Source organism: Equus przewalskii, chromosome 10, assembly GCF_037783145.1.
Source record: "Equus przewalskii isolate Varuska chromosome 10, EquPr2, whole genome shotgun sequence".
Lineage (NCBI taxonomy): Eukaryota > Metazoa > Chordata > Mammalia > Perissodactyla > Equidae > Equus > Equus przewalskii.
The window spans coordinates 15425648-15453219 of NC_091840.1; the positions used below are offsets into that span (position 1 = coordinate 15425648).

Sequence of the window (27572 nt, forward strand, 5' to 3'; positions counted from 1 at the left end):
AAGTCACATGAGCCCCTCAAAGCCCTGATGCCTGCCCCCGCCACATTCTACACTGGCTTTGTTTTGCCAGCAGTGTGACCAGAAGATCCCCAAAAGAGCTACTTCTGTGAAGAAACTGAGGCACAAAAGTACGAAGAGAGATTGTTCCAGAGCCCAGCAGAGCCTCAGCATTTGGTCCTATGGGTCCTATTGGTCCCTGACATGATCTAATTTGTGACTTTGCTAAACCGGGAGTTTAAATGGTATGTGCTGTGGGGCTGGCCTGTGGGAGCAAGATCCCTTGCTTGTGGGTGAGCCTGGCTGGCCACCCAGCACCCACATCCGCAGCCAGCTTTGACCTTTCTGCCTATTGGCACAAAGCTGATAGGGTAGTTTTTTTAAATTGCTAGGTCGGGTGGCAGATGTGAAAAGATCTGAGAAAGTGACGGTTCTTAGTCACAAACCATTTTTCTTGTGGCAGGGCATGTCAAATACATGGAAAACCCAGCTGTTTGATGTGGACTAGCCTTCTGCAAGGGGACAACAGGTGGCTCATCCTGGAACTGTCTCATTCATTGAGGACCCCCAGTAGTGCAGAAACCACACATCAAAAGAGAGAGGAGAGGAGAATGGTATAGTGATGCCTCAAAAAATTGAGTAGAACTACCATCTGATCCAGCAACACCACTTCTGGATATATACCTCAAAGAGCTGAAAGCGAGGATTTGAAGACATATGTGTACACCCATGTTCATAACGGTATTATTTACAACAGACAAAAGATGGAAGCAACCCAAGAGTCCACCAACAGATGAATGGGTAAACAACATGTAGTACGTACACACAGTGGAATGTTCTTCAGCTCTAAGAAGGAAGGAAATTCCGACACGTGCCACAACGTGGATGGACCTTGAGGACATCATGCTAAGTGAAATAAGCCAGTCACAAAAAGACAAGTACTGTACGATCCCACTTATATGAGGTCCCTGCATAGTCAGATTCATAGAATGTAGAACAGTGGCTGCCAGGGCATGGGGGAGGAGGGAACGGGGAGTTAGCGTCTAATGGGGACAGAGTTTCAGTTTGGGAAGATGAAAAGGTTCTGGAGAGGGATGGGGGTGACGGTTGCACAACAATGTGAACATACTGAATGCCACAGAACTGTACCCTAAAAATGGTTAAAATGGTAAATTTCTATGTGCATAGTTTACCACAATTTAAGAAAGAGGGAGGGGCTGGCCCCGTGGCGGAGTGGTTAAGTTCGCGCACTCCGCTGCAGGCAGCCCAGTGTTCCATTGGTTTGAATCCTGGGCGCGGACATGGCACTGCTCATCAAACCACGCTGAGGTAGCGTCCCACATGCCACAACTAGAAGGACCCACAACGAAGAATGTACAACTATGTACAGGGGGGCTTTGGGGAGAAAAAGGAAAAAAATAAAATCTTTAAAAAAAAAAAGAAAGAAAGAAGTGGACTGCAAGTGAGATTAGCTTGACACAGGAAGCATGTGACTCCTGTGTGGGGCACAAGAGGCCAGCGTCTAACATTCACAGAACTGCTGACAGCCACAGCACAAGTGCCAGTACAGCCCATCCAGCAGTCACCTTTCCGGGTGGATGCACAGGACCTCAGGCAGCCCCACGTCCCTACCAGTCACTCCGCTTCCCAGACAACAGGTAAGGTCATGCTTCTCACCTCCTTCTGAGCAGCGTGGGAAGGGTTTAGGATGGAGAGTCGAGGCTTGAGTTCTAGTCCCTTCTCCTCTAGGGCCTCAGTTTCCCCTGGTAAGCACAGGGCTGGAGATCCCCAGGATTCCTTCTGGTTGGATGGATGTTCCCCGCTCCACGAAGCTCCTGCCTGCTGCCCGGGAGTCCACAGGGCTTGCTTTTGTGGTTGTTTCCTGGTTTTGTCCTCCCTCTGGGTGACCAATTTAGAAGCATGGGGCTGCCTTCTGGTCCCCTGTGGGTATGACCTGAGCTGGCTTAGTGGGCCAGAGCTGTGGCGTAGGGGGAGGAACGGTCCCCTTCCTCTCCAGATGGCATCTGGGGTTCACGGTGAAATGCCACCTTCCTCAGGTAGAGGGGGACTCTCCTAACCAGTGGCTCAACTTCCCGTGGAGCCTCTTCTTTCTGGACATGTCGGAATGTCTCTTTTCCCTTTGTATTCTTGTTGTAAAATCCTTAACACAAGGATGGAATGTCACTAAATCTCGCATCTCACCTCCCACCCCGAGGCACCCACCCTCCCAAATTTTGTGTTTATTCTTCTCTTGATCGTTTTTTTTTAGGGCTTTGTCACATATGCATGCCTATTTATTTGTATTTTATGAAACAGTTATACAACACTTACAGTGTGCTAGGCACTGTTTTAAATACTTAAGAATATTTCCTCGGGGCTGGCCCCGTAGCCAAGTGGGTAAGTTTGCATGCTCCACTTCGGTGGCGGCCCAGGGTTTCACCGCTTTGGATCCTGGGCACAAACATGGCACCACTCATCAAGCCATGATGAGGTGTCCCACGTGCCACAACTAGAAGGACCTACAACTAGAATATACAACTATGTACTGGGGGACTTTGGGGAGAAGAAAAAAAAAAGATTAGCAACAGATGTTAACTCAGGTACCAATCTTTAAAAAAAAATATGTGTATATATTAACTCGTTTAATTTGTTTAATCCACACAGCCACCCTGTGGAGAAGGCACTATTATTAATCTCATTTTACAGAAGAGGAAATGAGGCACAGAGAGATTAAGTGACTTGCTCAATGTCACACAGTAAGAGTAAGCACAGGACATGTCTCCTGGTTCTTAGTGCAAAAATTTCTTCAGGGCATATCTGTAAGAATAGAATTGTGAGTTGTAGGGTATAAGAATGTTCAGTTTTACAAGATAATGCCAAATTATTTCCCAGAGAACCAATATACACTCTCACCAGCAAGTCTAAGGGTTCCTATTGACCTACAACCTCTCCAACAATTGGTCTTGTCAGATTTTTAACTTTTGCAGTCTAGCAGATATAAAATGGTATCCCATTGCAGTTTTAATTTTAATTTCCCTGGCTATGATTGAGTTAAAGCATTTTTTCATTTTTTTAGACTTGACTTTTCTTTGAAATGTTTATATGTATTTTTAATGTAATCGAAATTATCAATTCTTTGTTTTATGTTGTTGATAGTGAGATCTTGCTTAGGAAATCCTTCTCTGCCCCAAGGATGTAAAAATACTCTCGTATATTTTCTTATAAAAGTTTTAAAGTGTTCCTTCACATGCAAATCCCCAGTCCAGATGGAATTGATTTCTACCTTTGGTGTGAGGTAGGGATATATTTCCCCCCTTTTCTCTCTATGGTTAACCAGTTGATCCAGCACCATTTATCTGATAGACTCTTCTTTCACCCAGTGCTCTAGAGTGCCACCTTTGTCATGTGTCAAAGTTTCATACAAGTTATTTCTGGGCTCTTAATTCTGTCCCATTGGTTAATCTGCCTACATCTATACTAACACCATATTTTATAGTAAGTATTGGGGCAGGCCCAGTGGCACAGTGGTTAAGTTCGCATGTTCTGCTTTGACGGCCTGGGGTTTGCAGGTTCAGATCCCAGGTTCAGACATGGCACTGCTCGGCAAGCCATGCTGTGGCAGGTGTCCCACATATAAAGTAGAGGAAGATGGGCATGGATGTTAGCTCAGGGCCAGTCTTCCTCAGCAAAAAGGGGAGGATTGGTGGCAGGTGTTAGCTCAGGGCTAATCTTCCTGAAAAAAAAAAAAGTGCATTTATAGTATTGAGATCTCATCCAGCAAATCCCCTCACCCTGTTATTCTTCAGGGTTGTCTTAGTCCTTTTGTTCTTCTGTATAAATTTTAGAATCATCTTTCAATTTCCATGCAAACCCTATTGAGGTTAATTGGACTTGCAGTGAGTCTGTATGTCAGTAAGGGGAGAATTGACATCTTTATAATACTGAATCTCCTATCTGTGAATACGGCCTTTCTCTCCATTTGCTTAGATTGTATTTAATGTCTTTCAATAAAGCTTTACAAGTTTCTTACTATAAGTCTTGTATATGTTTTGCTAGATTTCTTTCTTTTTTTTTGCTATTATAAATGGTGTGTTTTTTAAATTACATTTTTGTGTGTTACTGATGGGCACAAAAACAACTTAATTTTAGATATTGATCTTATACCCAGCTGCCTTGCTAAAATCTCTTATTATTTTGAATCACTTGTTGGATCATTCTTTTGGATTTTCTACTTGGGAAATCACATCATACGAAAATGCTGATGGTTTTTCTCTTTTCCCATTCTGAGGTGCTTTCTTTTCACTTTTTTTCCTCGTCTTACTGCTCTGTCCAGGACCTGTGGTAACATGTTAAGTAGAAGCAGAGATAGCGAGCATCTTTATCTGGTTCCTGATTTTAAAGGAAAAGATTTACTTAGTTACTAAGATTTACTCGTGAAAAATAATATATATGTAAGCTTTTTGTAAGTTCTTTTTATTGAGTCAAGGAAGTTTCCTTTAATTTGCTAAGAACTTTTATCAGGAAAGGATGTTCAATGTCACCAATTTTCTTTCTTTTTTTTTTTTTTGGATCTGTTGAGATGATCATATGTTTTTTGTTCTTAAATCTGTTAAAAGTTTTTAGTTTGGGCTCCTTCAAGAGCCGAGCCTGGAACAAAGACTTAGGTTCAGAAAGGTTATTCAAGAGGCAATTCCAGGAAGCGTGGAGTGAAGGAGCAGGCAGACTGGAACGGGGAAGGAGGAAAAGCCAAGTGAAGGTGCGTGACTGATGTCGCAGCTGTAGGCAAAGGGAGCCAATTCTTTGGGGACCCCTGGCAAGACTACAAGATGCCCCCAGAATCACCCACTGAAAAGAAGGAGGCTGGAGCCCACATCCACCAGCTCCTGTCCCCTCACTGGCTGAGAGCTGCATCTTAGGGAACTTGGGTCTCCCACGCTTCTGGGAAACACCAGCAGGCAGATAAGTGGCTCCTAAAGCTTGAAGAAGACCCTGAGACAAAAAGCAAAAAGGAACGTGGTCTAAGCTTAGGGTGGGACACTGGCAGCATAAGGTGAGTCTATCCAGAGGGCCCGAGTGATGTGACGTAGAGCAGTAAAGTCTACTGTTACCAAAGCGACGAATGGCGTCTGTAGGTTTTTCTTCTCTTGTTACACCATCTTTGCGCACCTGAGATGAGCCCACCTTGGATGTGATGTCTTGGATTTTTTATACACTGCTGGATTTGGTTTGCTCGTATTTTTCTTCTAATTGTTGCAAGTGTATTCATGAGGGAGACTGGCCTTTTCTTTCTCATCCTGTAATTGTCTCATTTTGGTACTAAGGTTACGCTGGCCCCATAGAAAGCGTTAGAGAATGTTCCTGATTTTTCCTTTCTCAGGGAGAGGGGAGGCCGTGGGGGGGCATCAACGACATGTTAGTTTCCTTTTCCTTCCTCCTTCTCTTAGTAATCTGAAATCAGGTTCTGCTGAGAAAAGGTGGCAGTGCGTGTCCCCAGAAATCCAAGAGCAAGGGAGAGGAGAGGGAAGAAAGAAGGAGAACTTCCTGCAAGTGTCTCTCAAACTCTCTTTGGAAAACCCCTCCCTTTCTGCTTTCCATCAGGAGTGTTAAAATCCATGTGTCTGTTTTCTCAGTCCAACGCCTTCAGCCTACACCTGACAGGCACGCAGACACACAGTGTGTCCTTTAAGCTGGTCCAGAAGCTAAACCGACTCAGAACTGAGCTTTGTGTGCAGGACAGCAGGTAGCCGGGGCCCCAGAGGGAATCAGGAGCCAAGTCGTGCCCGTTTGTTAGTCACGTCGAATCTTGTGGTTTCCCAGGGAGTCAGCCTGCATCACATTAAAAATGGGAGGATTTCTAGAGCTAATAGGCCCCATCACTCTTCCTCTTCCCCTGGCAGTGCCATTGTGACTGATTCATGGATACAAGGCATTGTCTTCGCATTAAATCCAGAGATTAGACAGAAATAGATAAGAAAGATAAAATAAATCTATCCGACAATCTCTGTCTTTTAACTGTAGTTAAATTTTTCATCTTTATTGTGATTATTACTAAACGTGGACTTTTTCATACCATCTTTTAAAAATTTTACATTTGTCCCACTTTTTCTCTGCTTTTGTCCTCACTTAATTTTTTTGATTCATTGAAGGTTGTTTTTATACAATTTTAACCCTCTCTAGTGGTTTAGAACTTATACACTCCCTGTGCTGGTTTTTCTCGCAATTGTACCATGCTTGTATAACTTAAGGTGTCCCCTCCCTCCTAAACAACACAGAGTTTAGAATGCTTTAACGGTGCTCCTCTTGTATACATGATTGCCCAGTATTTTAGTTTTGAACTTTTTAAAACTTCTCAAATTAAATATTATAAATATTCTTATTGCAGACAATGGTGGTTGGTGGTACATACTCATTTGCCACTTTATTTTCTCGCTCTTCCTTCTTACATAGAAAACTGCCCCGCAATCACTTTTCCTTCTTCCTGATCCACGTCTTTAAAAGTTCCCTTAGTGTATGTATCTTGGGGATAAACTCTCTCAGTCCCCAACAAACAAAAATACTTCCTTTCATTATACCTTCTCTACTGAAAGCATACATTCTACTTCCCTTGAATACAGAGCTCTTTTTCTTATTAATTTCCAGTAGCTTTAATTACATATGTTAATTAGAACTTTTAACCCTTAACAGACCCTAGTAAAAACTAAAAACTAAGCAATTATGAACTGCCTTTTATATCAGCATTCTAAACACTTTTCATAATTTCTAGAAACATGCCACACTGTACAGTAGCAGACCCAAAGACGTTTAGCCTCTCTGCAATAAGAAGGCAAAAGTAAATAACTCAGATATGCTTAGCAATAATGTTTCAGTGTTCTACCCAATCCAAAATGACCCAGATACTCAGATTTTTATCGCTTAACTTAGCAAAACTCTAAAGTTTTAAGGCACCAAAAAGAATTTGGAAGCTGTTTTTCTCCCAAGTATACAGACCATGAAAGTTATTTGACCCACTTTTATCTATTTAAACCATTTGTTTCCTACAATTATGTTCAGATTACCCATGAAAACCTCATGAGGTATTAGACAAAACTGATCATTTAAAGCTATTATTTTGCTGATGAATTTCTAACAGACAACATGAACTTATTTGACTAGTAAACCCAGGCTGCATATCTGCATCATATTCAAATACCAACAACTCTTGAGGACATGCCTTTTCAATCAAACCAACAACTTAAACTTTCATTAACCAAAAATTAACCTATATCATGTTAACTTGAAAGACATTTGGGTTAAAGCTTTTTATAAGCACTTATTTTAAGTCAATGGAATAGAGCTCTTTAGAAATTGCACCATCCAGAGGTAAAGTATCACACATTTGTAACATATGCAGACACACACAGACAGACAGACATATAGAACAAAGATTTTCCTTAGATTTCTGAGTTAGGTGTTGTCATAGTAGATCGCAATGGAAAAACTTATTTTCTCAGGTTTTTTTTTCCTCTTTCTCTCTCTCTTTTTTTCTTTTGGCCTTAGCAATCTGGCTTGGGATCCCCCTTTGTTAAGCAATTGCAGTCACAGCATGAAGCCATCCGGAGTCCGGAGGAGAGGCTGCCCATTCGGGAACTGATCGGGCTGTTTTAGAAGCTCGATTTCCCACTTCTCTTTTAATTTTGTTTTGTCATAAAGTCCAAACAACTTCTAAGGACAGTGTAATGGGTCAGAAAGTGTGCTGCTTGTGAGTGTTACTCCCTATAGAAAGGTCATAAACACTCTCTTACGTGCCTCGGTTTTTCCCTCTGGCACTCTAAAACCACCATGGGGGCTCGGAGCGTCGGGTGACCAGCCTTTATGTGTGCATCCCCAGACGAGCCTGTAATTAATTACCATGAATGAAAGTGGAGTTCCCTATGGGACCGCTGCACATCGCGAGGATTGATCCTCTGACACTCCTGCTGAGGTCCTTAGTCACCTAAGGACGCCTTTTGGTAAAGGCCAGGAGGAGCTAATGTCCCTTTTCTTTGGAACTGAACACATTCAGTCTCTCATTTCTCTATCAAGCAGTTTGTTCAGACTTTATAAACACAATTCTTTCCAATTTAAAGCCAAATTAAAAACATCAGTCTTCCCCATTCACTTCCAAGTTCCTCCAGGCTCCTCTGGCCTAGGAACTTCCCTCTAGGCTCCTCTGGCCTAGCAAATTCCTCCTAGGTTCCTCTTACCTAGGGTATGTACCATTACCCCTTAAGACACCTAGTCTTAAGACCTTAACCAGCTCATATAAACTCTTGAACCATCAACTTAAAGTAAGGAGGTCTGGGTTTCAGGAGAACTCACCAGGGTCACCTGAAGAATGCAGTGATCCGGGGGGCTCAATGGACCCTTATTGGTACCGAATGCCAGTTCAGTGTAGATTCTAGTTGGTCTCCGGTGGGTTTCTCTGAAATCCTGCCACGACTACACCAAGAAATGTTGATGGAAATAATCCATAACCAATCTATAAATGAAAATTTGGGAGAGTTTATTCTGAGCTAAAATCTGAGGACCATGGCCTGGGGCCTTTCTTCCCAAAGGAAGAAAGGGCACAGAAGAAGTGAGGTTATATACCCCCAAAGAGGATGCTTTACATATGATTGAAATGTCCCTTTTACATTAGTCGCGAGAGTACTCTGTCAGCACAGCGATTGATGGACACAGCAGGGAGGTCTGCTGTCTTGGTGAACACAGCAGGGTGGCAGGTCTGTTGTCTCAAGCTGGATGGTCACAGGTGAGCTGGGTGGTCAAAGGTGAGTGCAGCAATCAGTTCCTAGCCTAAGGAAAGATGCTTATCCTTAAGGAAATGTCAACGTGGGGGGAAGATGCACCTTTATCTTAAGGCCATTTGTTCTTGCCATAGGAAATGTTTTAAAGCAGATATGCAATGTGTGCTCAACGGCCAGTCAGGCCCTTTTGGAAAAACAAAGTCAGGCTGAATTAGGTTTACACCAAATGGCTTCCTCATATACTCCAATGTATCCTATTGCTTGCCATTTCTATTTGTCAAAGGCCAGACCCTTCTGCTGATGTCCAGCCTGGAAAGCTCTTTCATTTCTACAACACAGAATCATCTCCAGCCACACAACCCAGTCCACCCCACCTCACCCCCCAGCCAGCAAGTTACCTGTGACAATTCTTGATCACCTTCCCTCCGCCACTGAGTTGGTTTTCTTTGTATCAGCTTCTTCACTTGCAGGGGCACCAGCACAGACAACACTGGGTCATGGACGCCTGCTCTTAGGACCAGAAAGGGAAGGGCTTGTTCCTATACACTTCAGTTCAGAAATTCCCAGGAAAAACACTGCCTGGGCTTAAATCTGAGTGCCTGTCCTTGGGGAATAAGGGACCATGGTTGGCCCCGGTTGTGCTTTCAGCCCAGCTCTTTGGCCTGGGGGTCAGCAGAGACATCAGCAGATGGAAAAAGATATGCTGGGTGGACCCAAAAGAAAGGCCCTCATCCAAGCTTGTTTGGGTTGTAAACCAAGACAAACTCTTTCTTTCATTCACTGATCCATCCGTCCAATCCACTGACTGAACAGTTACTAAGCACCTACTATGTGCCAGGCAGTGTCATATCTGAGATGGATATAGTGGTGCATGAGATCTGGCTTCTGCCCTCCCGGGTGGACAGGCCAGTGGGGACAGAGGGGAGATTGATGTGTAAGCTATCAGAATGCAGTCCACATGTCTAACAAGGCCATGTTCATGGTCAAGGAGGGCCTGTCCATGGGGGATGGGAGAGAGATCAAAGGAGGTGGTGGTGGGCGGGAGCTGGCAGGTTCAGGGCAGGACCTGTGGGCCCAAAAACTTCACTTGGACACCGGCCCCCACCGGATGGAGTCAGGCTGGCCCAGCTGCGTATGCAGCTAGGATTCACAGGCACTGTCCCTTCCAGAAGCTGTTTGGAGCTCTCTGGGCATGAGCCACCGCACCTTCCCGTAGCGCCTCATGGCAAGGAAGACCTCAGCAGTTTCCTCTGGCCTTCGGCTCTCTTGCATTCCCTGCTGAGGGTCCCCTGGGGATCAAGCCCCTAAGCATCCTTCTGTTGCCTCGGCTCTGTGAGCTTTGGCAGTCACCAGGGCTGCCTCTCGTGCATAGTGACTTCACTGTCTCCTAAATATGTGACCCTGGGTATGTCACTTACTTGCTCTGTGCCTCAGCTTCCTCATCCGTAAGATGGGGACAGTAACAGCCCCTCCCTCATAGACTTGGGGGATTAGTTAACATTTGTAGAGCGTATGACAGTGCCTGACCTGTGATCAGTAATTGTTTACTATTGTATCATTGTTATTATTTTGTTGTTATTATCATTATTCTGACCCAGTGGAGACCTCAGAGTTTCCGCCACAGCAGCGCCCCGCTGTCTCAGCCCCTGGGGACTCCTCCTTGGCCTCTAGCTTGGGCTGGGGGAATGTTTCCTGCAGCCCCACGTGGGATCAGATGCCTGGGCTGGGGCTACAGCTCCACGCTTTTCTCCATCTTCTCTCTGCATCTTTCTGAAGTCCAGCGGTGCTGTCCAGGGACTTCCCTGGGTCCAGACTGACAATGGCAGTGCATGACGACTGCACACAGTGGTAACAACCTTTGGCTTCTGCAGCCAAAGAGAAGGGCATGGCCTTTCCCTGCCCTCCCAACCCAGGAGCAGAGTCTGACCTGAGCCCTGAAAACCCTGGGACATCCCTTTAGAAAGGCCCCAAATGGGGTGCCCCTGAGAAGGTAAGGAGACCTGCTCCTCTCCTGCCCCTCCCAGGCCCTGCTGGTCCAGGGGCTCCGAGGAACAGCTGGGGCATTAGAAGCCTGGATGTGTTGTGATCAGAAGCCTCCTGGAAGGTTCCCCTGACCATCAGAACCCGCATCTCCCCTGCTCTCTGCTTCTGGGGATTCCCTCAACAGGTGACAGAGCCTCCCTAGAAGCACATTGCAACTCCTCAGGCCCTAGCACCCCCAGACCAAGGCTCTCTGCCTGGGGAACAGGAGGACACACTGTAATCCAGGCCCAGGAAATGGAGGCTGGGGGTTTGGATTACTGCCAGACTGACCCCCATTCCCTCTGTCTGTGCCTGGGCACACTTGTGGGAGTATTTCCCTCAAGTTGTCCCTGTATCAGCTGAGTCAGGGACAGATTGAGGAGAAAGCTGAGCAGGTGATAAGGTTTAAATAGACTCGTGCTGGGCAGTTACTGGAGCATCTCCAACTCCTGCCCAGGTTTCCTTAGAAAAGCCCAGCTCTCTACCCGCTTTGCTACGGTGGCCTTGTGTCTGGGGCCGGTCCTGATTTAGGACATTCTCCTCCCAGAGCGGACGCCAACAGTGTGTCCTGTGTGATTTGGGACTCCCCAGATCTAGGGCTGGTAGGCATCCCTGTCCTCTCTGCACACACAGCGCAGCGGGACACTCTGTGTGGGCTCTTCACTCACACACAGGCACAGCCATCAGCTGCTGCCCCTGCACAGGAGCAGGCCCAGAGTACAAGGTTATGCTCCTGCTTATCAGTGGCTTCCCAGCTTCCTGAATCTGATTTTTGAAGGCCTGGAGTCTTAGAGCTGGCCTTCCACGTAGCTCTCCAAAGACCACTCAGATAATAAGAGGAAATGTGGTCATCAGCTCCCAGAAGGTTGGGCGTTCCAGGCTGCACAAGGAACCAGTCCATCATTCCCTGACCCGTCTGTGTCTCTCCAGACGGCCCTCAGCTGTTCCCTGTGAGCCCGTGGATATCACTCAAGATGTCCCCTTGTGGTTGCTGGGGCCTGCCGGTGGTCCTCCTCGCCCTGCTCTGCTGCCCAGGTGAGCTGGTGCCTGGGCTTCCTGGCTTGGCTCATGCCAGCCCAGAGGGTGGGCCGCCTGCTCCCCTGCCTTCAGGCCCCGGGAGGTTCCTAGTCCCAAAGTCTCTGAGGATTTGAATACAGCAGCTGACCACCACGGGTACAGGATGCTGTGCCAGCCTGGCTTCCCCATGACCCTGGGGAAGTGGGTGAGCTCCTGACCTTTTGGACACAGGATTGAACAGGCCCCACAGCTTCATGGCATGTGGATGTGGCAGGTCATGGAGGCTGAGTGGTGGGCTGGGTGGGGGCCTCAGGAGGTGAAGGGATGCTGGGGTTCAGGGGAAAGCGAGGGCATGCCTCAGCTGTCTTCAGATGTGGCTAGGGGACAGCAGGGAGCGGCAGAGAGCATCACATTCTGACCGTGGTTAAAGCAAAAACGAAACCCCTTCCAGTGGGTCCAGGGGACTGTGAAGGAAAATGCTGCCCTGTGCTGAGCACTCTGGTTTGGACGACCTGCCAGGTGCTTTTCAAGCACTGTCTCACTGAACCTTCATGACAACCCTGTGGCAAAGGGGTTACTAGCCCATATGACAGACGAAGAAACTGAGGCTCAGAGAGAGAAAAGCCCAAGGTCACACAGCTGGTACATGGCAAACTCAGGATTCAGTCCAGCTCTGTCCACCTGGAAAGCCCCTCTCTCGATGCTTCATTATATGCCACTAACTGAGGGCTGAGTGTGGCCCAGGACATAGGGTGGGCCCAGCTGCTTGAGACGGAGACCTTCCTGGTCATTGCTGAGTGGGAGGTGAGCACAGAGGGCTCAATCTTTATGCATCAAATACTTCCTGAATGTGTCACACACAGGGCATTATGCTAAGCCCAAAGCGAAACATGCAGAACCAGGGCCCTGCCTTCGAGAACCTTCAAAATGACTAAGGGAGAGTCAGCATGAGTGTGAATCATTGCAAGGTGGTCCCATTACCTTCCTGACCCCTCCTCCCTGCCCCTCTCGCCTTCCTCCTCGCTGAGCTCCGCTGTCCTGATCTTGTGAGTCCTCAAGCACACCAAGCACACTCCTGACCCAGGGCCGTTGTGCTGGTGGTCCCCTGTCCCTGGAACACTCCCCCCAGATATCTGTAGGGCTCACCCCCACCTCCCTCATCTCTCTGCTCAGATGTCGTTGTCTCAGTGAGGCCTGTGCTGACCACACTATTTATAGCGGCCATCCCACCTGCTCCCTATTTTCTTTCCCAGGCACTCACAACCGTCCGAAAGGCTGGCCATTTTGCCTGTTTTTATTGTCAGTCTCCTTCACTAGGATGTGAGCTCTGCAAGGGCAGGGTTTGGTCTGTTTTGGTCACTGCTATATCTGCAGAGCCAGGGACAGTGCCTGGCACACGACAGCTGTTCAAAGAGTATATGCAGAAGAAAGGAAAGGAAGAAGGGAAGGGTTGACCATAGGGGCACAGGGGCTCTGAGGACACAGTCCACCTCCATCTCAGAGAGGCATTCATGGAGGAGGGGACATTTGGGCTGGGCCTTGAAGGTCGAATAGGATCCCTCTCCGTGGAGATGGAAGATGTGCATGAGGAAGACCAAAGTGGAGGTGATGGGCTAGAGGAAAAACAACCAGAGGCAGGGAGACAGCTGGGGAGCAATCTCCTTTGTCGATTCGTGAGGCAGTAAGCCCTGAACAAGGGGAGAGGAGCAGAGGGTCATCCCTGGCCTTTCTTCCTAGGCCCCTGCCCCTTGATCAGACTGCCAGTGGCGGGCAGCTCCACTGGGCGGGGCAGCGGGGATCTCTGCTGCCCAGTGTTTCTGGTCTTCCAGGGTCTTGTGAGACGGCGTTTGAGGTATACGTGCAGTCAGAGGTGCTGACGGTGGAATCCGGAATGACCTGGAAGGTCAACTGCAGTACCAACTGCACCGAGCCTGAGATGGGTGGCCTGGAGACCAGCCTCACCAAGAATCTGCTGGATGAACAAGCTCAGTGGAAGCAGTTCTTGGTCTCCAATGTCTCCCAAGACATTGACTTGCATTGCTACTTCATCTGCTCCGGGGAACAGCAGTTAAAGACTCTGAACATCGGCACGTCCTGTGAGTGCTGCACGGCAGGGCCCTGCTTTCCCAGGGCAGAGCCTACGTCTACTGAATGGTTACTGCCCCTAGCCACTGTCCTCACGGCCTCCACCTCCTTGGTAACAAGGAGCAGGACCCAGGCCACGGGCTCAGAATCTGCTCACACCCTTCCCTGGCCTCCTGGAGGCCCCTGGCAACCCCAGCTTTGAGTCTTGCTCAGAGGAGGACAATCCAAGAAAGGCTTATAGAAATTGAAAAAGTCAGTTCCCACACACTGCTCACAGTCTCCTCCAGCTCAGTAGCAGCCCGTCCCCGGAACATCCCACATCCCAGGACAAGTAGCGGGGACACCATCAGGAGGGTGGCACGCTCTCCAGTAGCCCCTTTGCCTCATGGACAGAAGGCTGAGGCGTCACTCAGTGCTTTTATCTTCCCCGGAGGGCTCTTGGCAAATGTGGGAGCATCACACACACACACACCTGCCCACCAGCCTTGGAGACTTTCCTTTGGCAGGGATTCTCTCAACATCTCGGCACCAAGGGTATCACTCGAGTCCTCCTGATTACCGACATCAGCGGATCAAATGAACAGAAAGACATCCGAAATCCACCAGATTATCCTGGGGTGACGGGGGCAGGGTATCCTATTTCGGAAGAGAATCCAGGGTACCACTGAGGGTCCTGTTTAATAGATAAGGGATTGAGGTGACTATGAACCTGATCCTGGAGAACCTCGGCAGGTGTGACTCCAGCCCCCACCTCTTAAGTGAGGAACTTCACAGTTCCTGGCCCAGTTCCAATGAGCACTCCCTTCTTTGTCCCTCTCAACATAATTATCCAACCATTTAATTTTTGAAATTTGTATTTAATTGCTGGAGAGGAAGGGGACAGATCCAAACTTTTTTTTCTAGCTGGCTGTACAGTTTCTGGACCTTCTCTTTGTAGACTTACAACCACTTCCGTTCTTGTCCATTCCGGAAACCATCATGTCCATAAAACTGTCACCCAACACCTCCTTCACTCTACACTGCTTCCTTCTTCCTCTCTGTACACTCTAGAGCAGGCCAGGCCCCAGCCCACTTCCTCCCCAACAAGTCCAGCCAGGGACCTGAGCACACTGTGGTGACAGGGAATGGGCCTGGCCAGGTGGGGCCTGCTGGAACTGCACCCCCATCCTGACCAGACCTCCCTCCTTTCTTCCCTGCAGACCTTCTGGAGCAGGTGCTGCTGAAGCTGCAGCCCACTCGGGTGGCTGTGGGCACATGGTTCACCATCGAGTGTAGGGTGCCCGCTGTGGAAGCCTTTGAGAGCCTAACCCTCATCTTGCTCCGTGGTAAAGAGACTCTGCACAGAAAAACCTTCGAGAAGACACCAGGCCCCCAAGAGGCCGTAGCCACGTACCAGAGGCTAGCTCACAGGAACGACAGCCACCACAACTTCTCCTGCAGAGCCGAACTGTCCCTGCATTCTCACAGCAGGGAGGTGATTTTCCGTATCTCAGAGCCCCGGATGCTTGACGTCTACGGTGAGCGGGAGCCCCCAGGACAGAATGGGGAAGGACAGGAATCTCACTGTTCGCCCCTTGGGGGAAGAAAAGACCTTTGCCCCACTCTCTGCCAGCTCAGGGGGTAGGCACCTAGGGACCCCACAATTAATCCTAAGGGTTTCTCTTGCTCCCTCTCTTCCCTGAAGCTGTCTCCAAGTTCCCAGCTTGGACTTGGCCATTAGTGACCTGTGTGACCTTGATCAAGTCAACTCTTTTCTCTGGCCTTGGCCCCTCCCTACAAGGAGAAGTTTGGCCTGACTGACCCCTAAGGTCCCCTGACTGTTTACGACTCTGGAAGGCCAACGAGCTCCCTGTCTTCAGGGAGTTTGGGAGAAGCTCACTCAGCTCTGCCTAGGAAGATACTTGGCCTGGACCATGCCACTGTCCGGGCTGTGGTGTCCAGCAACCATATGCTGGTGCCAGGGGGATATCTGCCCTCACAGTCTCACAGAGGCCCGGCTGGTGGCCTGGACCCCTCCCACCTTTCCCCTAGATAATACCCCATTTGACACTCATCTCTGCAACACAGGGTGACTGCAGGATGGACGAGGGGCAGGTAGGTGATGGGTGGACCTCTCCTCCCTCTTGGGCCCTGGCACCTGGGACCAGAGGACTTCTAAGACCATGGTCTCCTCCCTCCCCAGAGCCCATGCAGGACAACCAGATGGTCATCATCATCACGGTCGTGTCGGTGCTGCTGTTCTTGTTTGTGACGTCCATTCTGCTGTGCTTTGTCCTCGGCCAGCACTGGCGCCAGAATCGGAGGGGTAATTATGGAGTGCAGCCCCAGACTTGAAGGGGCCTGGGATGGGCCACTGGAACTCAGCGTGGCTCCTCAGGGTTGTGGTCCAGCCCTGGCTGAAGGACTGTGACAAGCAGCAGAGGACTTTGGAGACAGTTCTTTTTCTAGTCTAAATACAAAACTTGGACTTAACCCTGTGCCTCACTGTCTCCACCTCACTGTCTCCTCCTGGGATAACACTCAGCAGCTGGGAAGGGGACCCACCGGGCCTGGACTTCTCTCCCCAAATGTCTCCTCAGCCTCCCTCAGCTCTCTCCTTCACAGGGGCCTTCCAGAGCCCTGGCCAGCCCAGGCCTCGGGGCACCCCCATGCTGACCAGCCCAGGTACCAGACCCACCCTCATCAGGCTGAGTGACTAATTCCTTCTGAGGGAGTGGAGGAGACACACCCTGGCCCTCTGGCGGGGCACAGAGACAGACGCTCTGTTCCCACGTGGCCCCTCAGGACTTCAGGCCACTCCTGTCGGAGTAGGACATGGCTCTGACCTCTCCTTTCTGCCAACAGAGCCAGGGTGGGGATGCCTTGAGAACTGGCTCGGCTCCAGGACCCTCCCAGCCAGGCCTCTCCTCCATCACTCTGGGCCTTCAGAGATCTGTGGACAGCAAAAGCAGGCCTCCCCTCTCAGCTCCTGCCCCATTATTAGGCCAAATTGAGCCCCCGCTGCCCTGGTCGTCCCAGAGAGAGGGATGAGCAGAGGTCAAGGAGGCTCTGGTTCCCAGGCCTCCCCCTAGCCTGAACAGGAAACAGTAGGGCAGAGCTGGGCCTTCCCATAGCTTCTGGGCCCTGGAAACTGCCCTAAAGAGCTCTTACTCCAAAGCAGAGATTAGGCCGGTTCAAGGTCTCAGAAGAGGGGACTGAGTCACCCGGAAGGAGAGGCTTGGTTGGAGTTGAAGGGGAGAAACGCTGCCAGGAATGGGTGCAGAGTCAGCAGTCACTAGAGGGGCACTTGGGGGCTCCAGGGCCATTTTTCAGCCTTGCAGTGAAGCTGGTGCGGGTCCCAGGGCCAGCATCTGTCCTCATGGTAGGCTCTCGGCATCATAGTAGTCTGGGGAGACAGCACCCTCATCTTGACTCCCTCCTGCCTCAGTGGACCCCAAGGAGGGACAGCAAAGGGGACAGGCCAGTTGCCTACTGCAGTGACAATAGAAGCCCCCTCTGTTCCCCACAGGGAATCTGGCCCTCCTGGCTTCCTGACCCACCCTAGGCCCACCCACCCTGCCCCTACCTGAATCTGGGAGTACATCCGCACCCACAGTCCCTGTGGCACTGGGGGGTGGGGGTGGGGGCACGAGTCTCCTGAGACGGAGAAGAGAAAAGAAAGACCCCCATCAGAAGTGGCGTCTGAGGTTTCACCCACAAATGTCTCCAACCCACCCCCAGCCCCTGGCCAACGCCCAGACCCCCGCCTCACTTACGTCCCCCTTTTCCTGGAGGCAGGAGGGTGGTGCTCAATCTTGGCCGTGTCCTGCAAGTGGGACTGATGTGGGGGAGGGAAAAGGAAAGAGCCCGGCCAGGGTAGCAGGGGGCCCAGAAGGGGCCTCGGGCAGGGCAGGTAGTGGTGGTGGAACACCACAGGCCCTTCCTCCTGGACTCGCATCTCCTCCTCCTCCTCATACTCCTCCTGGTGGCCTTCCAGGTAGACCTGGGGATTGTGTAAAAGGGGGAGGGGAGATGATGATGCAGGCTCAGGCTCTCCCTACCCCCCACTCCTCTGGTCCTGAGTTATTTCTCCAGATACACGTCGTGAAATGGCTTCTGTGGACTGAGCAGTAATGACATGCAAGCAAGACACTTTGGAGACATTGCTTCCTTATTTTGCAGGTGGGGAAACTGAGGCTCAAAGAGGTTGAGCAACTTGTCCAAGATCACCCAGCTAATAAGTGGCCAAACAGAGACTGGAAGAATCCAGGTGTGACTCCAGAGCTGGGGTGGGAGTCCAGAAGCCGCCCTTGGCCTCTCTCCCAGCCCCTGGACCCACCACCGTCCCATCAGTGAGGGGGCACTCATCCCCGGGGCCACCTGGGTGTTAGGGGCAGCAGCAGCTCCTGCCAGCCTGGATGGTGGACACACCCCCCACCTCCTCCAAGCATCAAAATCCTACCTGGCTTTCAACGCTGATTCTAAGGCCACCTGCTCCTCCTAAGAGGCTTTCCACACCTCCCAACCAGGTGTGTACTCACGTTTTGTACCTCTCCGTGTGCCAGACACAGCCAAAGCCACTTTGTATTCAGAGTCTTTCATTTATTCATTCACTTGTTTAACAAATATTAATTGAGCTCCTAATAAGTATCAGGCCCCTTGCAGACCCAGGGTACAGTGGTGCCTCCCCAGACCCAGCCAATAGGTATGGGCTGGCATCCCGCTTCTCTGGCTCCTCTGTCACCTGGTCCTTTTTCTCAAAGGGGAGACCCCAGACAGATCCCCACCCCTAGACCTGCAGGTGGGCGGCCCTGGTGGCCCACCCCTACCTCCCCACCCCAGGACACACACCTGCGGGTGGGGCAAGGCGGGCCCGGGGTTGAGCGCCGCTGCCACCAGACGACTCAGCAGCAGCTGGTGCATCTGCGCGTTCTGCAGCATCATCAGCTCCAGCAGGTCTAGGGAGCGGGGGTTTAGCAGGCCCGCGCCGGGTCTCCCCTGCCCTCTGCCCCGACCCCAGGGCCTTTTCGCGGATGCTCACACCCAGGGGTGCGGGAGGGCTGCAGCGCGGACGCCCAGAGAATGTGCGGGGCGGAGCGGGGCACAGAGAGGTTGAGCCCCAACTCTCACCTTCCTTCACACGGCCCGGCTGCGGAGGCGGAGGTGGGACGGCCCATGGGACGGGCTGCAGGACGGTCACCCAGGGCTGGGGGAGGGGAGACTCAGCTGGATAGGCGGGGAAGGGATGAGGGGGGTGCGACCCACCGCCACCCCCCGCAAGTTGCCTCCCTAACCCCGCAGGGGCCGCGTTCTCCCCTCCACGCCCCCATGGCTTCCCCTCTCCGTGTCAGGTCTCTTCCTCTCCGGCCAGTGTAGCTCTCCTCACCCCCCACCACTCCCTCCAGGGTCCGGCCCCTCCAGGAACGGCTCCCTAACTCCACCAACCCCCAACCCCAGGCCTCCTCGATAAAGGCCGGCTCCTCTCCCGGCTCAGCCCTCACCGTAGGGGCTGCACCCTGTGGTGGGGGACGACTCCAGCTCCCTCCAGGCCCCGAGGCCATGGCCGGATATGTAGGTCTGGGTTACCTAGGCGACAACAGCGACGCCAAAGTCTCCTCCCACGCATGCGCAGATCTCGCCCCGGCTCCAGTCCAGGGTGCCGCTGGCCTTGGCCCTTCTGCTCTCTTTTCTCTGCCTCCGGGGAAACGGGGTCCCCGAGGGCACCCCCCTTCCCCAGGAGACCCCTCCAATCCTCCTGCACCAGGGCTCCCTGGACATCGCGTTTTATTCCTCGCTGTACCTCTCACCCTTCTGCATCCCTAGTCCCGGACCTGGTGGGCCTCTGTTTGTTGAGTGAATGAGTGAGGAGCTGGGCCCAACTCAGACACTTGATTTTCAGGTCCCAGAGCCCAGCTGACTAGGATGAGGAGTTAAGCAGGAATAGAGAATTCGTAGGAGCAGGCTTGGGGGCAAGGGGCACATGAGTGCAAAGGGCAGAGGATCTGCTCCCTGTCACTCTGAATCAGAGGGGCGTCCTGCAGGCTGAGTGGTTTTTGGAGACCAAGGAAGGAAACACCAACCAAGTTCACAGACAAGGCTGGGCCCAGGCCAGAAACAGGTGGCTGGCGCCTTGACTCCCACCTTGTAGCTGTTTGTAGCTCGCTGGTTCCAGCCAAGGTGAGCTGCTGCTTCGCAGGGGTGGAGAACCCTGGGGAGTTCAGCACCAGAGCCTCCAATTGTCCCTCATCCTGGAAAAATAACCAAAGCAGACATTCTTTTGACAGGAAGTTATCAAGATCTTCTTTTCTTAAGAACAGGTGAGGAGAGAGATCTATTTCGGCACCTGGGACCTTCCTAAGATAGGCTCTGAGCAGCAGTCAAGGGAAATCTGGACAGGAAACTGGAATTAGCACCCCCTGAGTTGCCCTTCCCCCACCCTCCACTTCCGTGCAGCTTCCCTTCCCAGCAGTCCTGTTGTCCAGAACCAGAAAGACTAGAGCCTTGTGCCCTAGTCCCTGTCTCCTGGGGAGGGGCCCGTGCATTGGCTGTCCCTGTGGGTCTTATGGCTTCAGCAGCCATCCACAAGCTGAGATCAGGCGCTGTGATCACAAGCCCCCAGTGAGTGGGAAGGACGCAGAGGCGCATCTTTCTGTCTCCCCCTCATTCCAGGGAGAAAGAGAAAACAACCCCTGTGCTCACCATCAGCAAACCTTGACCAGGGAGGTGTCTGCGTGTGCAAGGCGCCCTTCTGAACACTGGAGACACAATAGTGTATCCTCACTTCTTCCAGCAGTGTTGGGAAGAGAAATCGTACCCAGGAAAAGAGAGCAAAAATACGAGACTGTCCAAAGTTCTGTATGGGTGAAATATACAGGAAGGGGTCATGAAAAAGAGAGGACTCACTGAGGGATGGCCTTCTGAGAGAGGAGGAGGCCCTTGGGATGGGGCCATGCAGCGTGGGAGGGAGAAGGCCTGAGCAAAGGCACAGATGCAGGACTGGGCAGGGCCTGTAAGGATCCAGTGTCTGGATGTGGTGGAGGAGCGAGGCAGAGAGAAGTTCTGGTGGCCTACTTGAAGAACAAGTTATGGAACTTAGGCTTTGCCATGTGGGTAATGGAGAGCTCTTGGTGGGTTTCGAGCAGGAGAGAAATAAGGGGCGATGTGTGCACAGCCACATTTTAGGAAGATTCATCTTGTTCCTCACATCTTTGTTTATGTCAACCAGAATTAGAACAAATGTCTGATAGAGCTGTATCCTCTCAAGGGAATACTATTCAGCCATTGACAGTTTTGGTATAGCTATATCTACTGATGTGGAATGAGGCCCAAGAGAGTTGAGCAAAACAATCAGTAAGCATAGTAAGTTTTTATTTTTGTTTTAAAAATCATATGTATATATTGCTATATACATGCATATATTGCTATATATATATGTGTGTGTGTGTGTGGAGAGAGAGGAAGGAAGAGAGAGGGAGGGAGGGAGGGAGGGAGACAGACAGAGAGACAGAGACAGATACAGAGAAAGGGAGGGAGGGAGACAGAGAGGCAATTATAGAGAAGCTGTCAGGGACCGCCTACCCACCCCCCAGCCTCCCTCGGGGTTCTCCTGCAGTTGGTTCCTGCCCTGACCTACAGTCTCTCCACCTGGAGATATTTTCTGGCCACAGGTGAGGCAGGCCAAAAGTCACCCCAGGAGCAACCATGAAGCATTAAGGGACAGGAGTTGATGGTAAACTCCCCAGTCTCCTGGCTTCAGTGGAACAACTCTGAGCGGTCTTCCCCACAGACTCTCAGCATCCCTGTGGCCTTGTGCCTTAGTTGTCCCAGTGACAGCCCGCTCATGAACACACACTTTATTGGCTGTGCTCCTTTCCCTGTCACTTCTCCACTCCCTCACTGTGCTTCCTGGGATCTCCTTCCAGACAAACTACTTGTTCCCAAATCCTTGTCTCAGGCTCTGTTTTCAGGGGAATCCAAACTAAGACACCAGCCTCCCACTTTTTCCACATTTGCCCCAGCCTGCTGAAAACTCCTAGAAAAAGCTATTCTAACAGCTCTGTGATAAATTTGTGTTCAGTGAAGTGAAATACCAAAATAGACATAGAAGAAAGTTCATCTGAGAGTATAATGGTCAATGGATTAAACGGAGGCAAAGCTGGAGGCAGAGAGGCCAGCAAGGAGGCCGCCACCTTCAACCCTCTAAAGGAAGCCCAGAGCAGGCTGGAGGTGGCTGTGGAAAACAGGCAGAAGGAGGTGACCATTTCAAAACCTCAGATATAAGATTGCTGGTGAAGCCTAAATGAAACTTGGATTTTGGAAGACGGGGCTGAGGTAAAAACTATCCAACATCTGGTATTCAGAGTTCTTTGTCAAAGGAAACAGGAGCATTTGCCATGTGGAGAAAGGAAGAGCCACATGCTTATCTGTCAGAGCTATTTTTCTACAGAAGGTCTAACATCAGTCCGGCAGTGGGGGAGGTGACTTTCTGGGTACTTGCCTCCTATTATTTTCTTTGAGGCATTGAACACCCCACATATTTCCTTTTTATTTTTTTCTCAATGGGGACTCTGGTTTGCATCTTTGATTTTTTGCATTTGTTTTTTAGCGGCCCAAGACAATATGTACCAAAAGTCTTCCCTGTTACCTTGGTAAATCTATTTCTGGAAATAAGCTAGACATGGAAAAAGACCTCTTGTCAAATGTATTCATCACAGTGTTATTTTTAAGAGTTGAAAATTGGACATTATCCAATGTCCAACCACAGGGGCCTCGTTATGTAAATGAAGGCAATGCACTCAAAAGAATAGTGTACGGTCATTAAAAACCACAGAACTGGAAAAATGAGCCCCCACCCCCACCTCCTCACATAGAAATAGAGAGAAAAGGAAACTTTCTAAGAATTCACGTGGAAATTCAGTGCTTCCTTTTGGTACAGATGAGAAATCACGCAGAGAGAAGACCCAGCAACGGGCCCTTCTCTTGGGCCCGGAGGTGCAAATTGGAAGGAGCTAGAATGTGAGGATTGGAGGAAAGGAGCTAAATACAGCTTTGCAGAATTACATGACTAGCTGGATATGTGGGGAGAAGGAGCCTTGAAAACACAGCAGAGAAGAAATTCCATTTTTCTCCTTACAGCTCTGACTACTGAGTTACATATCTGGCTTTTGGACAAACCACTGTGGCCAAGAGGACTGGCCAGACCTGGGTAACATGTCCATCTCGGTGGCTGGGGCAGAGTGGCTGTCCTGTAATCAGCAGCCCCACCAGAATCACATATTTGGAGTAGGGCAGGAGCAGTTCCCCAAAGGAAGGAGGAATATTGTTATCAAGAGCGGGAGGCATTGATTCCCTTTGGGCTGTGGGAAAAGGTCATATTTAACATACAGCTTTTGTTTTTCAATCAGCCCCATCCCTAATCCAAATGGCACCTTGCACAAATTAGAAAAATTAGCCCCTTCCTCTAGACATTTTGCCACTAACTGCTAGAAAATTGTCCTCTTAAATACACTAACCTATAATGCCTACAAATGTGATTGGTGCCCAGAATTGTGCGGTGTACAACCTACAACTGAATGCAGCAGCCCTGCCACTTTAGACGTTGTGATTCCCTTCAATTACTTCAATCTCTCATCAAAGAAAGTCTTACCCCATAGAGCTTTGGGCAGTGGCGAGGCAGAGGCCAAAAGGACAGAGCATAAATGGGAATGACAACCGCCTCCCACCACCTCTCCTCCAGTGCCACAGACAGGGAGCAATGCACTGTCGAGGGAACAGTGACCAGGACTTCCAGACAGTGGCTGGCAGCAAAGCAAACTGGAGCCGCAGCAGGTCCAGGAGGGCTGAGAGAGACCCCAAGGAGCAGCTTCAGGGAGACAACTTGGGAAGGATCTGAAACAAAATGCTGGCTTTTCCTCTGAAAGCTAGAAGCAGCAGATCTTTGCAGAGAAGAGGCAGGGCGGGCAGACACCAGATTACATTAACAGTAAAACTACATGGAAACCTTTTGTCAGAAAGGTTAGTGAGCAAGCAGGATGGAGAACCAGGCACAGAGAACAGCGCTGGCTCACACGTAGGCCTAGAAGACACACCTGTGAGGGTGTGGGGTGACTCAGTGCGGCCGAGATGTGGGAAGTCCAGGCATGGCAGGGACGTCTCAGACGACAGGCCTGGCTCCCAAGGAGGGGTTCCACAGAGCTGAGGCCAGATCCACAGAGTCTCTGGGAGGAGAGGCGCCAGCATGACCACCACCTGGACTGAGGGTCACCACTCCCCAGGCCTCCCTGTGCCCCTCTTAAAGGCCACTCTCTGCTGGGCTCTGCTCAGGCAGAACTCTGGCTTCCAGAAGAGACGGTGGCAGGGATGTTGGGAGACTGGGAGGAGCAATGCAGGGAGCTTTGAGGAACAGTTACTCTGACTCACCCAGGGATTCTCCTGTCTGCCTGGGGCAGGCGCTGGTGGGCCGGCTGTGAGACAGGTCATTCACAACAGCGCCACTAGGGGTCACCACAGCCCCAGTGGGAAAAGGGGGAGTGGGGGCTGAGGGAACTTCATTAGTCCCTCTACCACATCCCCTCCCCAAGCTGAGAGACAGATGTCTAGCTAGTTGGGTGGGGAGGGGGAGTAGCGGTGGAGAAATGACCCTTGAGACTGCTGTGTGGTCCAACTAAACAGCTGTGTGTGTGTGTGTATGTGTTTGGGTGATTGTGATATGCGGGTGTGGGTATACAGATAGGCATACACTTGATAAAAATCTGGTGACCATATACGCATGTATAGGTGGCCCTGTGTACATGTGAATGGGAGCATGTACATGGGTGCAGACAACTACAAGGATATAAGTAACCAGCGTGGAAATGCACAAATGCATAGCCTGACTGTGGTGTGGGGGTGTGTACACACAGAAGTACCCTTGATAAAAGTCTAGTGTCTGCGTTGTGTGGCATTTGTGTTCATCTGGGCAGGAGAGTACATATGGGTATATTTGTATAAAAATACGTATATATGAACAAGCCTGATGTGAGTGTGGGAGCGTGTCTGTATGTGTGAGCAGTACATGTGTGTGAACGGGTATAACACGCAGTGGAAGTGTTTGTGTAGATATATGAGGGTGATTTGCATGTATGGCTGAGTGTGTGTGAGGGCAGCATTTGTTGGGGCGGCACATACATGAGTGTGTACCACAGTGTGTGTGAGTGTGAGCCAGTGCCGACTGTGGGAGTCCTTCTGGGAAGGAGTGTGAAAGGAGACTCCAGTGTGAGAAGCAGCCTGTGTAAGTTTGTCAAGGGAGGGAGAGGAACTGCGTGTGTGGGCTCACACGTGTGCCCCAGCGTGCGTGAATGTGTGGGCATGGGCGAGTGTGTCACACTCGGTGGCTCCCGGTCAGTGGGCCCCCAGCCCGGCGGTGCCAGGCTGAGTCCAGAGCACACCCGGTGAGGGAAGTGGCCGAGGCTCCCACCTGAAGATTGGCCCAGTCCTCAGGTTTCACTCATGACCCTGTGACATCAGCGGCAGCAGCTGTCCCCGCCGGCCCGGCCCCCCGGCCAAGTCCCCCAGAGTCGCAGCCGCAGCCGCGGTGGGCACGGCGCTCCGGCTCGGCACAAGCACTCCGCTCCCGTCCAGCAGTGAGTACTGCGCCCCTCGGCACCCGCCGGCCGCCCCGAGGGCAGTCCACCCCGAGGGGCAGGGCACCCTGGCCCCAAGCCCAGCCTGGCTCCGAGGAAGTCACCACTTTGCTCTGGGCACCGCTTGTCCTCCTGCCCACATTGGGCCCTGCCCGGCGGCTGCCCCTGCCGAAGCTCCTTGAGCCTTGACCCTCTGTCCCCAAACTTGCCTTTCTCTGCCCTGTCATCTGCTCTCTGTACCCTTGCCTGGCTGGCTGTCCCTGCCCTCAGCAAGGGTCCTCACCCTGGTCACAAATGGCCCGGTGGCTAAGGCTCAGCTCTGGACGGGCACAGGGTGACCCAAGGGACAGGCGCTGGGCTGAGTTCTTCAGGAGAGGAGGCGGAGGAGTCAGAAGAGTGGCTCTGCTCGGCCTGTGTGCCGTGGCCCAGAAGGCAGGCGTGGGGGAGGAGAGCGGGAGGCCGGGTGGGGGTGGCGGCGGCTCCTTTGCTCGGCTGAAATAGGAGTCTGCGAGATGCCAGCAGAGGACACGTCTCCGGCTGCGCCGCCCGCCTGGGCTCTGCCCACTGTCCTTGCCTCTCCTCGTGCTTGGGGCACAGTTGGGCTCCTTGCCTGGAGAAGTCGACAAGGAGAGGGGCCCAAGGAGTGGCCCTTCGTAGCGCAGGGGGCACTGAGGACGGCTAGCCAGAAAGCCTGGTGTGGGGAAAGGACGTCGGGCCACAACACTGAAGGGACTCTGGGGCACTCAGAAGGAGAGTCAGGGCCAGGGAGGGTGTTGGGGGGCGGGGGATGCCAGGGCAGAGCGCAGTCCCCCTCCCCCCTGCCTGCTGGTGTAGCTGGGCACCCAGGACTCTGGGGAGTGGGGGGGGGGGGGGGGGGGCAGCGGCCGGGGGAGCAGGCGGAATGGTCTGAGCAGAGATGGCGGAAGGTCAAAGAGGTGCGTGGCTCTGATGGGTGGTGTGGTGTGAGGGTTGTTACTGACCAGAGGAGGGGCATTTGTCCAAAAGATTGGAAAGTCCCGGTCTAGAGGGCCTGGAGGGTGGGGTGGGGGCTGCTTGAGGCTTTCCAAGAATGCACTGGTGTGGGAGGGCGGGCCTGAGCCCCTTCCCACTCCAGCCAGTGGAGCGCTGCGTCTCGCTGCCCCTCCCCGCTGCTCGCCCTGTCACAGGAAGGGGCCAGGTCGTGATGAGGGCTCTGGCGCCCCACTGTGGGGACGCGGGAGCTGGCCCTCCAGGTGGAGACTAGACATGTTCCCCTCCCACCCACGCCACCTGCAGCGAGGCTTGCGCAGGAATAAATCACCCTAGAGACCAAAGGAGCCTTGAAGTCCATTTAATTCAGCTCCTAGCAACGAGCCAGCTTGCCGAGAGTAGCTAGAGACAAGTTTGGGGCCAGTCTGGCTTGTCTGGAGAGGGGAAGGGGCTGATAGAGAGGAGATGTGGAGCCAGGGGCAGACGTGATTGTCACTCATCTGTGACCAAGGCTGTGACTGCCAGGCAGGGCCCTAAGCAAAGTTAAGGAGACCCCAGGGGTGGCAGTGGTTGGACACAGGTGTGCGGGGCAGGGGTTGGGGGCAGAGAGGGCTGGTTCTCCTACTACCCTCCAGATTCTTCTGGAGTCATCCCCAGTACCCTGCCTGTGTCTGGCGGCCTCACTCTGTGCGGCAGTGGCGTGGACAGTGGTGGTCATCGCACTCGTATTTGGAGCCACATCACCTGTGTGGGACAATGCAGGGACCCAGACAGAACCCAAGGGCCCACCCCATCTCCATCCCAGCCACCTCTCAAGGGATTGGCTGGGACTTTACTGGGTTAGGGGAAGGTAATTAAGGATCCTTCCTAGGTGGCCCCATCCCAGCTTGGCCTTGGTTGTCATTTCTGATTGGGAACCTGCATGGGGTGGGGGCTCGGGACTCAGTGTCACCTTCCCAGCTCTAGGCTGAGTGTCAAGTGTCACTCACTGTGACCTGAGTGTCAAGGCCTGCCCAGTTGGCTTCACCACCATACATTCTGTGCCCCGACCCCGGGCCCAGGCCAAGGGGAAGCCCTGAGTTTGATGCTAAAGGCATAGAACTCCTGACCAGATGTCGGG

General features: G+C 51.7%; 3 protein-coding genes across 10 annotated transcripts in view; 2 read left to right on the forward strand and 1 right to left on the reverse strand.

The window, feature by feature from the left end:
* Positions 1–1265: 1265 nt before the first annotated feature.
* Positions 1266–18453, forward strand: ICAM2 (intercellular adhesion molecule 2). 4 transcript variants are annotated; one of them, XM_070561626.1, is made up of 6 exons: positions 1266–1655; positions 11712–11816; positions 13628–13894; positions 15083–15400; positions 16066–16188; positions 18045–18453. In XM_070561626.1, the coding sequence occupies exons 2-6, from the start codon at positions 11756–11758 to the stop codon at positions 18071–18073; spliced, it is 798 nt and encodes a 265-aa protein (XP_070417727.1). In that variant the 5' UTR covers positions 1266–1655; positions 11712–11755; the 3' UTR covers positions 18074–18453. The 4 variants fall into 4 exon arrangements, with proteins under 4 accessions (XP_070417727.1, XP_070417730.1, XP_070417728.1 ...); XM_070561629.1 differs by lacking the exon at positions 18045–18453 and adding an exon at positions 15951–15977 and having other exon boundaries at positions 16066–16355; XM_070561627.1 differs by lacking the exon at positions 16066–16188.
* On the reverse strand, positions 14720–25910 carry PRR29 (proline rich 29). 3 transcript variants are annotated; one of them, XM_070561631.1, is made up of 10 exons: positions 25767–25910; positions 23951–24079; positions 20562–20642; positions 20004–20110; positions 19364–19448; positions 18993–19068; positions 18714–18820; positions 17639–17865; positions 17449–17519; positions 14720–17268 (listed from the first exon to the last, which is right to left on the reverse strand). In XM_070561631.1, exons 5-10 carry the CDS (start codon positions 19421–19423, stop codon positions 17240–17242), a joined length of 570 nt encoding a protein of 189 aa, XP_070417732.1. In that variant the 5' UTR covers positions 19424–19448; positions 20004–20110; positions 20562–20642; positions 23951–24079; positions 25767–25910; the 3' UTR covers positions 14720–17239. The 3 variants fall into 3 exon arrangements, with proteins under 3 accessions (XP_070417732.1, XP_070417731.1, XP_070417733.1); XM_070561630.1 differs by having other exon boundaries at positions 20562–20715; positions 25767–25903; XM_070561632.1 differs by having other exon boundaries at positions 20562–20645; positions 25767–25900.
* Positions 25363–27572, forward strand: part of SCN4A (sodium voltage-gated channel alpha subunit 4) — a 45116-nt gene continuing 42906 nt past the window's right edge. For 2 of the 3 annotated variants that reach the window (XM_070561623.1, XM_070561625.1), the window contains exon 1: positions 25363–25483. The gene's annotated coding sequence lies outside the window, so the exon portion shown is untranslated. The remainder of the gene's footprint in view (positions 25484–27572) is intronic. The other variant, XM_070561624.1, reaches the window with a different exon arrangement.

Excerpts from the sequence above, each read along its gene's own strand:
- PRR29 (XM_070561631.1), bottom strand. The coding sequence starts at position 19,423 with ATGGCCTCGGGGCCTGGAGGGAGCTGGAGTCGTCCCCCACCACAGGGT. Across the intron at positions 17,520-17,638 it reads GCCTCCAGGAAAAGGGGGAC|GAGACTCGTGCCCCCACCCC; the intron begins GTAAGTGAGGCG and ends TCTCCGTCTCAG. Across the intron at positions 17,269-17,448 it reads GGATGTACTCCCAGATTCAG|ACTACTATGATGCCGAGAGC; the intron begins GTAGGGGCAGGG and ends CTGTCTCCCCAG.
- ICAM2 (XM_070561626.1), top strand. The coding sequence starts at position 11,756 with ATGTCCCCTTGTGGTTGCTGGGGCCTGCCGGTGGTCCTCCTCGCCCTG. Across the intron at positions 11,817-13,627 it reads CGCCCTGCTCTGCTGCCCAG|GGTCTTGTGAGACGGCGTTT; the intron begins GTGAGCTGGTGC and ends CTGGTCTTCCAG. Across the intron at positions 16,189-18,044 it reads CTGGCGCCAGAATCGGAGGG|GTGGGGAAACTGAGGCTCAA; the intron begins GTAATTATGGAG and ends CTTATTTTGCAG.